The following is a 15,679-nucleotide window of genomic DNA, read 5'->3' as shown; positions in this document are numbered from 1 at the left end:
ATGCCTAGACCAGCTTTTAAAAGTTAATTGGGTAGAGAGAACCATGATGTAACATGGATTTCAGTGTGCATGAACACTTGGGTTACTTGCCTTTTGCACCCTTTACTGAACCTGCAATTCAGTGCTGCTGGCAGTGTAGCAAGATACAGAACATGGTTCTGTTTTGGTGCAGGTGTTAGAGGGAAGCTGTATGTTGAACTTGAAAAGTATTGTGTGTGCCTCTTCAGCTCAGGCATATATATTCCATATAGTAACATGTGGCCAGATGAACAGTGGGAGCTTTGGTCTGTTTATTGAAACCGTGGTGTGCAAGCTGTCTGTCCTTCATGTCGTACACTACTTACTTGTACAGCTTAGTTAACTTGACTACATTCCTTGTAGTTGTAGCCTGAGGCTTGCTGACACTTTTTACAATTGCAGTAACTGCTACACAGCAGACTAGAGGTGTTTGCATTTGGTGTCCGAGGACTTCTTAGTATGGTGAAGATGCTCTAATCTAAGTACTGAATCAGTTAGGACTGAAATGCCAGCAGTTATTTTTTCTGCAATTAAAGTAGCTGATGTTTTCTGGTGACTGTTCTGCAAATGGCCATCATTTGGGCAATACTTAATTTTCTAAAAATTATGTCATTATTTTGACAACACAGCAACTTGTTAATGTTGCATTTATGATACTAATGTAGGGCACTTACTGAATAACGTGCACTTTTGCTTTAAGCAAGCTGCCACATTGAGTTTTGGTAGTGTTGCACACTCAGTTCACTTCCTACACCATTTTTAGTTTATCTCCTTTGTTTTAATTTAGGGCTATTGGCTTCTCCACAGTCAGCACCTGGAAATTTGGACACTGGGAAAAGTGGAGATATTAAAGGTACTGGGACAGGAGGAAGCAGAGAAAACAGCACAGTTGATTTTAGTAAGGTAAGCAACATTAAATACCTCAGTCTCTATCATCAATTAACTATGTAACAAAAATTGTGATACTTGTAACTTCCCCCTTAGTTACAACTAAGACGTGTACCGGTGTACACAAGAAATAGGTGCTGAGAGATAACTTGTGTCACATCTAGGCTAAATGTGTCACACGTTTTGAAATTCTTCCCAGGGGGAACTGTTTGATGATCTTCTCAGTATTTTGGTAACATAAGAGTGGAGCTGCTGTACTTTCTCATGCAGATGGAGATATTTTCACATCTGCTATTAAGGCTCTTATGAAAACAGTTTTGTAGATTGTGTTGTAACTTTTTTTTCCTAGGACTTTTTGTTGGTTCCTTTTTTTTTTTTTTTTTTTTTGTGAAGAGGGTTTTTAAGAAGGATTTACTTTATATGAATTACAAGTTTCCTCTACAAAAGTTGTTGTGCATCTTAATCATTAGGAACATATAATACCACTTTCTGAAAGAAACCTCGTAAAAAAAATCGACTGTAAATTTCTTATATTTCTTTCGTAATTTAAATTTGCTGGGCAAGTTCCATGGTGGCTGATACTATAAAGTTCAGTCAGAAGTGTCATCTGTACTGTGAAACACTGTAAGAAAATTGTTCTGTCAAGTTAAATAATTTTGTATAAGGAAAGCTAACTTAAACTGTAGTTCTGATCTAATCATGGCAGTTGCCATATATTCCTGCTCCTCTGTCACAGTTTTTATATTTTTGCTTGGCCTGTCCTTGTGTACACCTGCCTTGTCTCCTGTTGGACAGGAGTCAGCCTCCTGGCACTGTAGTTGTGGCACACTTGGTGTGGGACTCAAGAGGCCATCTGTAAGTTCTCTAGCTAGCAGTGTCACTGGTGCTTGTGTGTGTGTGTGTGTGTATGTGAACACAGAGTTCATGTGCTGTACCATTTTCTAATGCACTTCTGTAATGATGTACAGAAATGGAGGTGAACATTTTCAGCTGTCATATTTTTTATGGATGAAAAGATAAACATACAAATTATTCTTCAAAATTATGACATATTTGAAATGCACAGCTGTGAAATAACTTACTGCATTCTAGAAACCATGTGTAATTACATGAACTCTCCTTACTTAATTGTGCATAGATTTTGTTAATTTATGTCCTATCACGGAATGTTTGTCATGATAATACTAGAAAGGTGATTATGCAGTTTGGAGTCTTCTAGAATATACTAGGTGTTAGTAATTCTAACTTATAGAAAATTGTTTATTATTATTTGGCTGGCTGGCTGACATCTTCTAAATGTGTTTGTCTTTCCTGTATTGTGGGATATTTAATTTGCTTTTTAATTTTTCTTTGTAGCATAAATGTCTAGTAAATTCTGATAATTATGTTATGGAATTTCTGCTAAGAAATGTAACGGAATAAACACTTGTTTCATCTTTGTATGAATAGGTTGATATGAACTTCATGAGGAAAATTCCTTCAGGAGCAGAAGCATCAAATGTGTTAGTGGGAGAAGTAGATTTTTTAGAAAGACCTATTATTGCCTTTGTGAGGCTCTCCCCTGCTGTGCTTCTCTCGGGTCTCACAGAGGTTCCGGTTCCTACACGGTAAATAAATGCCTGAGAAGTCTGGCTTTACTTCTGCAATAAGATTATAATATTTAAGATCTCAAATAGCTGTAAATTTTTATATATACTGTATTAAGCTCAAGAATGTAGAGTTTTGTTTAACATTGTCAGTCATTTGCTGCAAAATTTGAAGGAATGAGATTCACAAAATTCTCTGAATGCATAATATAGATACATATCTATCTCTGTATCTCTGTATGCACACACACATACGTATATACGTGTATATACATGTAAAGATGCTATCTTAAGCAAGTACAGGAGTTGAAACTGCTAGCTGACTTGAAGTAAGAGCAATGAGTCTTCCAACTTTGTGTTGACATTTTAAAGATGGGCATGAAGCTAGTTATAGTTCCTTTCGTGTGACACAGCTTGTCAGTGGGGAAGAGCACACTAAGTCTGAAGGTCTGTCTAATCTGAAGCTCTGCTCTTTCTCTACAAATGCTCTGTGTATGAATGATTTAGGTGGAAAACTATTTCTTTATTGTATGCCCAAATCTACATGATTGACATTGGAGTAATCAATCTGCAGCTAATACATGGAAGCAGTTTTCAGTGTGCGATATGCTATCCAACCTGGTGCAGTCACCACTGTTCCCTCAAACCCAGGATCTCGCCAGTATGCTGTGGGTATATTTACCCCAGATGTTCAAAATATCAAAATACGGGTCTCATGATGAAAGTAGAAGATCATTTCATCAATCATCACAGAGGACACTTCATTTTCTGTGCACATTGATGTATTGGGCTGTTCTGTGGTGTTTAGCATACATTTGTACATTTATGTTTTTTGGTGGGTTTTTGATGTTTTAAAATGGTCAAAGTATTTGTTTATCTTCATGATTTTCAGCTTATGCACTCTTTTGAAGGGCAAAAATATATATATGTGAGAATTTTCAGAGGGTAGTTGACAGGAGTGCTCATAATATTTATTGGGAAATCCTAAAATTTCTGCATACAGATTACTGTATTACCGTAGTTAAAATTATTCTGTCCTAAGTGTTTCAGAATGGTGTAGACTTGCAGATCTGAAATAGCATACTTGGGTTCTGAAGATGCACTCTGAGTTTCAGTTAGGGTAGTAAACTTGCGAAGGAGACAGAATTGAGCTTTTTGTACTATGAGTTGAAAGAAGGCGCTACTTTTTTCAGATGTGTTGTGCTTGGGAATGTCATTTTCATGGAATACAGGAAGACAGTTGTGAAACAAATTCCTGAGGTTTACTCTTTGGTTTGTATCCTTTTGAATTTATAAAATGCTGCTCCTGTTCAAGGTTTTGGTGGGTATTATGTTAGGCACTGTTACTGCGCAAGGAGATGGACACCGCTAACTATGCTGTGACCCAACCCCCAGCTTGGATTAGCTTCCCAGAATGTCACTTACTTTCTTAAGTGTTCAAGTATCCGAGTTCCCTTCCTTTCCTCTGACACAAGACCAGGATATGACTATATGAGTATGCCCAGAGCGTTGCAGGCAGTACATAGGTGCATCCTCTGTGTGACACACCCAGTCACAGCAGGTGAGGGGGTTTAACTCCCATGAAAAGGTGATCATCAGGGAGCCTAGGACAGGTCATAAAACTCCTAGGCTGCCACTTAAGGGGTCTTTGCTACTGGGAATGTCAGAAAGGATTAGAATCCAGAGGAAATACTCATTGAGCTCTAGTCTGTGGATTTCTACTATGTTTAAGGCATTAAGAGAATTGAAAAATTACTCTTAATTAAGAAGGTGTCTGAGTAATTTTGTTTCAGGGTTTGAGTTCCTTCCAGTAATGACTTTAAAATTAGTCTTTTCAGTGTTGCAGCAGTCTTTTAAGATCTGAAGTGGTGAAAATGGTATTTTTACTTCATCACTAAATTTTCTTTAAACATTAATTTGAAAGACCCCCTCTGAGTGTATGCAAATGAGTCAGCCATACTTATCTCTATTACTTTCTCCACAGATTTTTGTTTTTGTTGCTGGGACCAGCAGGGAAAGCTCCACAGTACCATGAAATTGGGCGATCAATAGCAACACTTATGACAGATGATGTGAGTGATCTATTTTAAATGCTTGTAGTTAAAGTCTAGAATAATGTATTTACCAACTGATTGCAGTAAATGATCTGGAGCAGTAGGTTAAAGAAAAAACCCACAAACCAGTTAAATGAAGAACTGTAAACATCATTATTTTTTTGTGTTAGTGAAGTAGATAATGGTAAATTAGTTTTCTTCGTTATCTATCTATCTGTATAGATTTCATTTTTGTGTTAAATTGGTTAACAGAGCTATTAAATATAACTGCATTTGAGATGAGTCACTGTATGTCAGAAAGGACAGAACCAAAAGCTGAAGTGCTCAGGACACAAACTGTTAAAAATGCATGCAATTGAGTCATCATAGGTTGATGATGAGGTGTTTTTTTTAATCTAAGCAAGGTCAAATAAGTAAAATTAGAATTTTAATAGCCTTTTGAAGTCATATGCTTAGAGCCCTATTGGTTTTAAAGACCTCAGGGAGGAACCAGGACTTTTAAGAGTGTTGCCATCATACTGAGCAAAATTAGGATGTTTTAATTTTGACTGCACATTGAGCGCCACCTGCTGAATTGCTGATAATTTTTAAGGTTGTCTAGCAGAAATGCAAGTACTTTTTACTCTAGAACAATTTGAAGTTTGGGAATGTAAACAAGAAATTTGTCATTTTGCAGTTGGTAACTAGTCTGTGAATTTAGTTCTTGTTCAGTGTGAGAATTGAATATTAAAATCTTTAGTTGCAGCTTCTGATCTTTTTTAGGTAGGCTGATCTGATTTTTAGGAATACTCTAGATCACGGAAATAGAAAAAAAAAATTATTCCATGGTCTAAAACACGTGAATAGACTGCAGAGATCTGTTTTGATATTAGAAGATTTAATGGTCAGATTTAATGGTACTTGAAGAAAAACAGTTCAGGCTTCAAAGGTACAGAAACAATTTAGGATCATCTTCTGCAAGCAGTTTTTTATAGCAAAATAGCATTTTTTTTTTCCTCTGTGTGTGTAAAATGCATCTTGGAGTTCATGTTGTAGTAGTCTGTAAAACAGTACATTTTTTTTTAGTAGGATTGATTTCAAGTGCTTTTTAAGTAGTCTTCTAAACTTAATTAAGCTAGATATGTAAAAATGCATCCTTATTCTTAATAAAAACTTGCGATTTGGTTTGAAGCTTAACTGAAGTATTTTTTGTCATGATTTAGCACAGCATAGTGGTACAGTGGCTGTGGGGCAGAATTATTCAGACAATAGTACATGAACTTGATGTTCTGAATATTGAAAATTAACTTTTTATTTGATTTTAGAAATTAACTCGATTTTCATTTTGAGTTTAAAAAAAATTCCATATTTTATGGTCCACAGGAATGTGCATACCGGTAGTTTTTAGTTTAAAAGTATGTAAGGAAAGTAAAAGCCAAACTTTTGAGGACCCACAAAATATTTTCCATGTCTTTTTAAAAATAATCATGTGTAATCATTATATAATCAGTTCCTCTTTCAGAAAAATAAAATAAAAATGAACGTTGAGTACTTTCTTCTTGTAGGTTTTCCATGATGTTGCCTATAAAGCAAAAGACCGGAATGATTTGTTGTCAGGAATTGATGAGTTTTTAGACCAAGTGACAGTCCTGCCTCCAGGAGAGTGGGATCCATCTATACGAATTGAGCCACCAAAAAGCGTTCCTTCCCAGGTAAAAGGAAAGATAAAGGTCCAGTCTGTCTTGTGCTGAGGGGACCTAAACTGAATGTAACATTCGAACTGCTGAGTACACAGGGACAATCACTGCCCTAGTCCTGCTGGTCACGCTCTTCTTGACACGTGCCAAGATCTCACTGGCCTTTCTTGCCACCTGGCCACACTGCTGGCTCCTGTCCAGATGGCTGTAAAGCATCAGGAAAGTCCCCACATCTGTTTTGCAAGGAAAAGTGGATTGTCCATTTAAGTTAGAAAAAAATTTTTAAAAAGGAAAAGAAGAAGGGAAAAAAAGCCGTTAATCAGTTTTCTGTTAATCAGTTTTCTGTTAATTTTATGTACTATATTTCCTTTGAAATACTGAAATGAGTTCGTGTGAGAACTGGGAGAATTGGTGAGAAATTGTACTTGAGGTTCATGTTACCAAATTTTACTACTAGTCCAGCAATGATCAGAAAGAATATTTTAATTCTTACAAGAACTTCTGTTTGCATGCAGCATTGATTGCAATGCTTTAATGTATTTTGTCTAGCATATACTGTTCACAGAATGTTTGTGAAATAGATAAAAATCAATCATATTGCTCGGTTGTGATGATACAGGCTTAGAATGCGAGCTAAGGAAAGTGGGTCCTTAGAAAGACTTTCTTCTTTCTTCCCCTTCTCCCTCTTTACCACTTACAGGAGTTTGAGCCTTCAGGATCAAAAGCAGGGGAGAGACCTGCGCTTTTGGTTCAGAAGGTTGACACTGGTGTTGAGACCAGTGGTGGTTTGGCAGAGTGGGTGGAATAGAAGGGGGTAACAGCAGTGCAGTTTATTCATGAATAGCCTGAGGTTACCATGTAACTTGTGTTCAAAATAAGCAGGGCTCATGCTTTTTTGGAAGGCAGGCTCAGCTGAAAAATTTATGAGGAGCTGGTAAGCAGCTTGCTCAGCAGGGGAATGACTTCTCATTTATATTTCAACTAAATACTGTGTCTATCATAAAAAGAGGTAAGTTTCTGCTACATGTTAAATGTTTCTGCTCTGGAAATGGTTGAAGAAAAAAAAGGATCTAAAGATTTCTGTCTCATGGTTGAGCCTCCTACTGTATGTTGAAAATCTAGGCTTTGTTTCATTGTATTTTAGGAATCTATTTCATGTAGATATAGGGAAGATTAATGCTGCTGTGCAAGGTACTAATAAGGTCTTTTGGGCAGTGTTGTACAGTTCTAGTCACCTGCACTCAGCTAAAGATTTGTTTGGAAAATGGAGGACTGGTGATGAGCTGGGAATATGAAAAAGGGTGTGGAAGGCACAGAATTTCTGCATGCTGTCTTTTAGTTATACTTTTTAGTGTAAAAGCAGTCTCAAAGTATTTTTTTCTTTTTTCTTTTTTTCCCCCTGTCCCTTCTGTAGGAGAAAAGGAAGGCACCTAAATTTCCAAATGGATCTACTCCTCCAGGAGAGGGTCTTAAAGAAGAAGGCCATCATGCTGGACCTGAACTTCAGAGAACTGGAAGGTGTGTTCACTTCCCTAAATGCTAGCTATCATAAAGAAATAAAAGTGATAAATCTTCACCTTAATGATTGACATTTAAACATTAAAAAGTCACAGTATAAGTGTCAGAGCGCATCCTTTGTCCTTTTCAAGTGTTGGATTCTTGCCTATAAGTGCCAATCCGCTTAAAGTATTTTCAAGCCTCTGGCAATGTTTCTCAACACATTTGCGAAGGATTTCACATAAGATGCTGCCTAATTTAACTAACTGACTTTTAAGAGATGGGTTTTAAATTTTAGTCTTCAGGAGCATGCAATTATCATAATTACAGCAGGAATGTGCAATTTTCAGTATTGGGCTAGGTACTAAAAAATCCCATTAATGCAAATCTGTTTTATTAAATGTATAGGAAATGGAAAATTAAGAAATAAAAAGTGGCGAAAAGTAGTTTGATATTGATTAGCTTTGGGTTTTGGTTAGGTTTCTTGCAGAGATAAAATAAAATTGAAGGAGTTCCTTTCAGTTATTGTTGTTCTCTGTTAATTCCAAAATATTTGCCAAAGAAGTCTCCAACATTGAAAATACCTGGTTATGATTAAACTTTAATATCTGAAATGAGAGTAGAGATTAAATCAACTGAAAAATTCTGGAATATATATACAGTGTTGTTATCCCCAAAATAATAAACTTCTAAATCAAATTCATCTTTTTCATACTTTCCTGAGAAAGACTTTACAACATTTGTGTTGAATCCTACCATTGTGGCTTTGTTTTAATTACTTTTTACTGTTTGTGTAGACAGTATGTGGAGCTGAGAAGTTCATTTCTGCTCACAGAATTATCTGTAGATTAGGCTTTTCTTTTTCTTTGGAATGTTTGGGTTTTTTTAATAACTAAAAATAAATTTTTCTAAGTGCAAATGAGTATCTAGTATTTTGGAGTCTAAGATTTTTTAAAATTGCTTTTTGAATTCTTGGTAATAACGTACCCAGTTGAACTAACTTATATATGTTTGGTTTTATACTTATATTTATAGAGTATCTGTGTACTTCAGATAAGAACACTGTTAAAAATGATAGACCTAAATTTATTTATGGACATAATCATATGTATGAAGAGAATTCAAATTAAAAAGCTACAACTATATGTTGGAGTAGTAATATTAAAATGTGTCAATGCAGTGATCTTGGTTGAGGTTTAGCATATTTTTTTCTGTTCCTTGTTTTGAATATTCTAAGACAGATTTGACTTAAACATCGTTTAGGTAAAATGGTTTGCAAAGTTATTTTTTCAGTATCTAGCCCATATATATAAAAAAAAACCTAGTCAGCTTTAAAAAATGTGGGTAAAGTGCTTGATTATATTTGGAATACTGCTGAATTGGAATAGATAAGATTCTCGTTTACGTTTTTAATTGTTGTGCTTTATTCTGGATTATGAAATAGCTAATTTGTGCCGGCAATAGGCACTGGCAGTCATGTGTAGCCCATAGTTTTAAACTAGCTAGAATCCTTTAGTGTACAGTTTGACGAGTTTCATCTCACCTATTTAGGCTTTTTGGTGGTTTGATACTTGACATCCAAAGGAAAGCACCTTTTTTCTTGAGTGACTTCAAGGATGCATTAAGCCTGCAGTGCCTGGCCTCGATTCTTTTCCTATACTGTGCCTGTATGTCTCCTGTAATCACTTTTGGAGGGCTCCTGGGAGAAGCTACACAAGGCAGAATAGTGAGTACAAAGAATGGTAGTGGCCAGGCTTTTAGACCTTCAGAGGCAAGTCACTGTGTGCATTTGTCTCATTTATTTATACTTGTATTTGAAGAATTTACCCACAGCACTTGATTAGCCTGCCCCAAAGCAGATCTTCCCCAAAAGGTAATTGCTATGGAAAATGTGGGGAACCCATGTGAACAGGAGAAGATGCACAGGGGAGGTAAAAAATGTTTATCCTGCCTTATTGGATGAATGGCTTCATGAATTGAGAAAAGGCTTGCATTGCCTTCTTTTTGGCTGCTTAAGAGCAGTAAATAGCAGTAAAGGTGCACCATCCCACTAGGCCTACTTTAGGCAAAGTCAGAGGCTCAAGGTGGATAGCCAAGAACATGCACTGGCCTTGAGTAGTAGGCCTACGAGGATGATAATGCCTACAGTGTGTGGCCAGCAGTCCATTTATGAAACGGACAGGATATGTTTGTGCTTGCACTAATGGTATGTTGCTCACAATAAAATAAAGTGTCTGAGGTTTATCAGCAGAAAATACTCTTCATTGTAAATGTCTCAAATGTAAACCATCTGCATACAAAATTTTGGTAGTGTTAAGTTGGGCAGTAGATAAAACCACCACCTTTTTCACCGGAATATCATTGCACTTTAGTTTTTGAAGCAGGGAAAAATTACTTAATATCAGCAATGTTAGTAACTTAGTGTCAATTGGTTTTTGAGTAAACTAGTGTGAAGCGTATTTTCTGTTTTTAAATCTATCACAAAGAAACAAGGTTCTATCCTTTTGTGGGAGGGAAGGATGTATTCAGACATGTCCTTTACAAATTTTAAGGTTCTGTTGAAGCTTATAGTGTTACAAAATCCTTCTTGATACTTAGATGAAGTTTTTAAACTTGTATTTTATTAAAATTTAGTTAACTGCTTTATCTCTTTCAAGTATTGCTGTTGACTCTGATATTTGTTTATTGATGTAGCACTTCAAGCTGATAGAAAATACAGAAGTCAATTATGTATTTTCTGCGTGCTGGTTTTGCAACTCTAAATGTAGGAATGATTACTAAAATGTCAGTGTAAATTTTGAACGTACAACATGTATAATAATGAAAGTACCCTCCTTTTAAAGCTTTATTCTCAAACACCTTCTTTCTTTTAGCTATCTGGAATTGTTTGCGGGTTTGTTCCTGCCTTCAGATGCTTGGTGTGCATCATTGAATAAAACACTTAGTTACTGCACACACATGTTCAAGCACAGTAGCTGACATTGTAAGGTACACAGCTTGTCTTTGAAACCTTCCCTCGCATTCTCAGAGGCCATCACCTCCACAGTGCTCCTGTCCCTGCCACCCTGACTGAGAGCCCCAAGGTTAATGCATTGACTAACCAAAAACACTAATTCAAAGGTAATAGAACAAGAGACTGGGATTATATATTTTTTTCCTAATATTATGAACAAAGGACTCATTTTCATTTTTAATAGCCCCAGTTCAGCAAATCATTTTGACCTTTTTCAGATGCTTTCCTGAACTGGAGCTCAAGTTTGCATAAATACTGTTTTCTTAGGCTTGCATAATTTCAAAATAGCAAATACTTAAAAGTTCCACCAGGAACACTGTAATTCCATTACAGGAATCTGTAATCCATGACTTCTCATAGTGGTAGGTGGTGTATTTAACTATTTTCAAGTAAATTTAGTATAATTTTAGTATTTAAAATTCTGGCCTCTCTGTTTTGAGGTGCATTGTAACTGGGTTTTTTAGCAGAAAATGTTACAGTAAAACATTTAATTCAAGAACTGAAGTAGATACCTTAATTCCTTGAAAAGAAATGCATTACCAGGTGGGACATTGGTTTACTGCTCATCTATTTTTGGTGTCATGTATACATAAACCAATATTCTTCAGTAATTTCCCCTGCACCTATGCCTGTCAGTTTGGTTTTTTTTTTCCTTTTGTAATGCTTGGTTGACTGATGCAGGTTTGATACGGCACACTGTATCACGTTTTGGTACAGGTATGTTGCAATATATATATATATATATATCTATTTTCTTTACAGAGGCCATTAGTTCTTTCTGTAAACAACATGTTAAGTAACTATTTTCTTTTTTGTTTCTTTGTTTCAGTTTTTTTAAATTTGTATAATTGTTGGTATGCTTTTCCTTCATAGCTAGCAGGACTAGTAACTTGTTTTCATGGTTTTGGATGGCTTTATGTTTCTCGGGAGTGAAGTTTTCAAAATCTTGTCCATGGTATTGTTACTGCAAAACTGTGTTAAGTTATTTTTGTCTCAAACATGGATATTAACTGCAATGTGTTTACATCTTGTCTTGTTTCTAAGTCAATGCATCTTAAGACTGTATTTATGCAGATATGATGCTAAATGCTAACCTGAAAGGCAGCATAGTTACAATAGTTTCTTTTCCCCCAAACAGAGTGCAATAGAGTCTCTCTTTGGAGCCTCATTAACTGGGATTGCCTATTCTCTCTTTGCTGGGCAACCTCTTACTATCTTGGGAAGCACCGGACCAGTTCTAGTATTTGAAAAAATATTATTTAAATTTTGCAGGTAAGTGATGTTTATATTGGCTTGATGCACTTTTTAACTTTCTAGCCTGTTAAAATGGCTGTAATTGGAAGCAGGTGTGCAGTAAATGTGTATGTCCATGAAGGTAAATACAGTGGCAAGAGAGTGAGAAGTTGATACGGTTTGGTAAAGCTGTGAGGCATTGGCAAACCTGAATGAGAAAATCAGTAATAAGAAATGGCAAGGACTTAAATGGAAGTTATATTCTGACTGTGTGAAGATGTTGGCTTTGCTTCTGCAGGGGTAAGCAGAGATCGATCTGCCCTCTAGGAGAAACCATCTGGGTAGTTCTGGAGAGATCCATCCCCATGATGCTTCTCAAGCTAGGTAGTTGCACTGTCAATCCTAGAAACACCTTGCAGTGTTGCTTTGCTTTGGTGGGAGATGAGACAAAAAAAAGTTTCTGCTTCCTTCAGAGCTAATATCAAGCATGAGAAACGTGCTAAATACCTATAAAGCTTGGCCTCAGTGTCTTTTCAAAGAGAATACAGTACAGATGGGTTTTGGCTCAGTTAATGCCTTTTGTTTGTTTCTTCACGCAGGGATTATGGTCTTTCCTACCTCTCCCTGCGAACTAGCATTGGTCTGTGGACTGCATTTCTATGCATCGTGCTTGTAGCCACAGATGCCAGCAGCCTCGTGTGTTACATCACTCGATTTACTGAGGAAGCTTTTGCAGCACTTATATGCATCATATTTATTTATGAGGCACTGGAAAAGCTTGTTCATTTGGGAGAAGTGTATGCCTTCAATATGCACAATGATTTGGATAAACTGACTTCATATTCGTAAGTACCAAGTTTCTATCTGTTAGTGAAATAAATAGGAAAATAGAGAGAGACATATTGTTTACTGAATGGCAGTGCGTGCCACTTCCAGGAAGGGTAGGAGGAATGCTAAGGGTGGTATGGGCGTGAGAAACCTCAGAAAAAGTCTATTCAGGATGCTGTGGAATTGAATTTTCTGTGTTAGCTATGGGTGGTTGGAAGGGATAAGGGGCTATGACAAAGCCCGCTTTAACTGCAGCTTTACTAAGGGTCAGAACAGGATTTCTGCCTTGCACTTCTAGGAGGTGTAGTTTCATGAAATAGGATGAATTGGGTTGCCAGCTCACACCTGCCAGATGGAGATCCTGCTTACTGTTGCTCAGAAAAACTGCTAATTTCTCGTTGTTTAAATGAAATCATATAAATGCTAGTGCTGCCTTCCTGTTGGAGATGTGCATCTTCCAGCTTTAGTTGTACCTGTGTGGTCAAAATATGGGTGAGGGACCCCCAACGAGGTCATGTCCATGCACTTGGGGTGAGAGTCCCTGCTTGTTGCACTGGGCAGTTATTCCCTAGTTGGAGAGCAGGACTCACTGTCCTCCTGGGCAGCTGCTCTGCCTGGCCAGGACAGTGATCATCTTGCACACAGCATGACCTCTAGCAGTGTCAAACCAGGTTTGGACTACTGTGTTTCCCCTCCAAGATCTCTGCTCACTTTTACAATCATTCAGTGTTTCTTCAGCACTTTCCTTCAGGGGAAAAGGGCAAACACCCTGTCAGACTGCTTCTTGTATTCTGTTCACACTTGAGATTTACACTCACTTTCCTGTCTTAACAGCTGTTAAGAGCAGGCCACGTTGCCAGGAGTGGGCTGTGGGAATATATTAATTTCCTTATTTTCCCCTTTCTACTGGCTGCTCATCCCTCTGTTTCAGTGGCTTTGGGTCCTCACTGGACTCCTGTATGAGCATGGTAAATTCACTGATCTGGCAGAAACTGTACTGTAGGTCTTCTGGCACTTGCCGCCTGATCGTGTTTTGCCACAGGCAGGCCATGAGGGTGGAGAGGGGAAGGTGGGATTTTGATTTGGTTTAGCTCTGTGGTGTCACACGTTTTTTGGGACATGCCACAGTGTTCAGCTTGGGTTTGTTCTGTATTTTTTCTCACAAAGCTGTAGGGGATCCAGCTGTTCACAATTGCTTTTTTCCTCCTTTCACTTTCTTTTTCTCCCCAGTCTGTAAAAGTGGGGAAAAGGGTGCAGAACAAGCATGTTCAGTTAATTGAGCCACAAGACAATCTCAAATACTCTTACATTTTTCTCCGTGTTTTTTTCTGGATTTCTGCTTATCTACATGGTGGCATACTTTATCTTCATTGCCTTTGTTGAGAAATTTGTCAGTTTTCCTTCAGCATGCTTGTTTATGTTGTTGCCTTGACCAACAACTAATGATGCATTCTGTCACATCATGCTTATGGTTGCAATTCCTTTCTCTTCTGATGATTCTGTGTTGGCAACTACTTTGTAGGAATTATAGCTTTCCATTCCTTTCCCACTTCCTTTTGCTATTACTTTAGAATTCAGTTAACAAAAGAAAATTTGATTACTTAGTATTTTTAAAATTCCCCAAACACTGTGCTTTTCAAATCTAGGTTCTTTTTGCCCGTGCACATTAAGTTTTGTCCTTCTTTACCTTCACACTATCAGGATGCAGAGCTTCCCTTCCATGGTTCATTGGGGTTGCTTTCAGTGTCTTCAGTGAATCTCATAGAAAAAGGAGACTTATTTCTTGCTTATTACCTTTTTCTCCTCTTCTACATAAATGTTTACATGTTAAGCTTTCCAATTGGTACTTGATTAGCTTTATTTGAAAACATCCCATTAAATCAATACTCAGTCTGTTGTGTTTTGGGGTTTTTTTTAATCTGATGTGTACTTCTGTCAGCCTGACAGAAGGATTCCACAGTGCAAGTTTGCAGAATGCTGCAATAGAGAGGGGCATTTTTACTTCTACAAAAATATTGCTAAAAAGTATGTATACAGTCGCTTTAAAGCTGAGCACTGTAAGCATTTATATCTTCAGTTAGCTCACTACATACTCAAACATGGTGTCTTACTTGAGGGTGACCTGATTCTTCTTTTCTGCCACCCTCCCAATAGTCCTAGGCCATGTGATGTAAGGAAAAGCCTTGTTCTCTGCTTCTTCCATAGAAGTTTGGGATAAAGTCTGGTTTAAACTGTTCAGGATTTTTGAATTTGCTTCACTTTGCTGCATTTTGGCACATATGGCTTAAAAGCATATAAACTTTTTTTCTTCCTTTCAGATGTGTGTGTTCTGAGCCTGAGAAACCAAGCAATGAAACATTGCGTGTGTGGAGGAGTATGAATATGTCTAGGGAAGATATAGCATGGAGTAACCTTACAGTTTCCGTGAGTATCTGAAGGCTGTGTGTAGGTATCTGTGTATGTGTATGTACATATGTATAAAAAATAAATACCTGCATGGTACCAGTTTTGATTAATACTTTTTCATCTGATTTCTCTTTTTAATTGAACCTGCACTGTTTTCCTTAAAACTGTATTTTTGAACTCTCTTTTTTCTTCCATAAGGCTTTAAACAGTCATTGTAGGACTAAATAAGTGAGTCCAGGGAAGTAAATGCTAATGTAAATGTCTGCTTGAGGTAGCTACCTTAATGCTCTTAGGCACCACAGTCATTTTTCTGCAGGTGAATAAGATGCAGTGAATAAACAGGAGTTTGCTTTCTTTCAGTTTCTGAAAGAAATATTTTTAATATGATGTGATGATGGAATTTGTAGTTAGTGTGGTAGCAAACATGTTTCATTAGTTTGTTAGATGTTGGTATAAAACTGCAACAATCAAAGGAACTAC

The 15,679-nt window shown here is 37.0% G+C and overlaps 1 protein-coding gene across 15 annotated transcripts in view; it reads left to right on the top strand.

The window, feature by feature from the left end:
• The window catches only part of SLC4A7 (solute carrier family 4 member 7), a 94,123-nt gene that overhangs the window by 61,074 nt on the left and 17,370 nt on the right, over positions 1-15,679 (top strand). For 12 of the 15 annotated variants that reach the window (XR_014226721.1, XR_014226722.1, XR_014226723.1 and 9 more), the window contains 10 exons: positions 806-921; positions 1,702-1,761; positions 2,356-2,513; positions 4,477-4,564; positions 6,091-6,237; positions 7,637-7,740; positions 9,271-9,445; positions 11,871-12,004; positions 12,565-12,810; positions 15,112-15,217. Coding sequence is in view for 12 of the 15 variants with exons in the window: in XM_082288474.1 (XP_082144600.1) it covers positions 806-921; positions 1,702-1,761; positions 2,356-2,513; positions 4,477-4,564; positions 6,091-6,237; positions 7,637-7,740; positions 9,271-9,445; positions 11,871-12,004; positions 12,565-12,810; positions 15,112-15,217 (1,334 nt within the window). In the remaining 3 variants the exon portion in view is untranslated. The remainder of the gene's footprint in view (positions 1-805; positions 922-1,701; positions 1,762-2,355; positions 2,514-4,476; positions 4,565-6,090; positions 6,238-7,636; positions 7,741-9,270; positions 9,446-11,870; positions 12,005-12,564; positions 12,811-15,111; positions 15,218-15,679) is intronic. The other 3 variants (XM_082288484.1, XM_082288478.1, XM_082288482.1) reach the window with 1 other exon arrangement.

Source organism: Coloeus monedula (genome assembly GCF_965178545.1).
Source record: "Coloeus monedula genome assembly, chromosome: 1".
NCBI lineage: Eukaryota > Metazoa > Chordata > Aves > Passeriformes > Corvidae > Coloeus > Coloeus monedula.
Note: the sequence above shows the minus strand (reverse complement) of the source record. Positions and strands in the feature narration are given on the sequence as shown.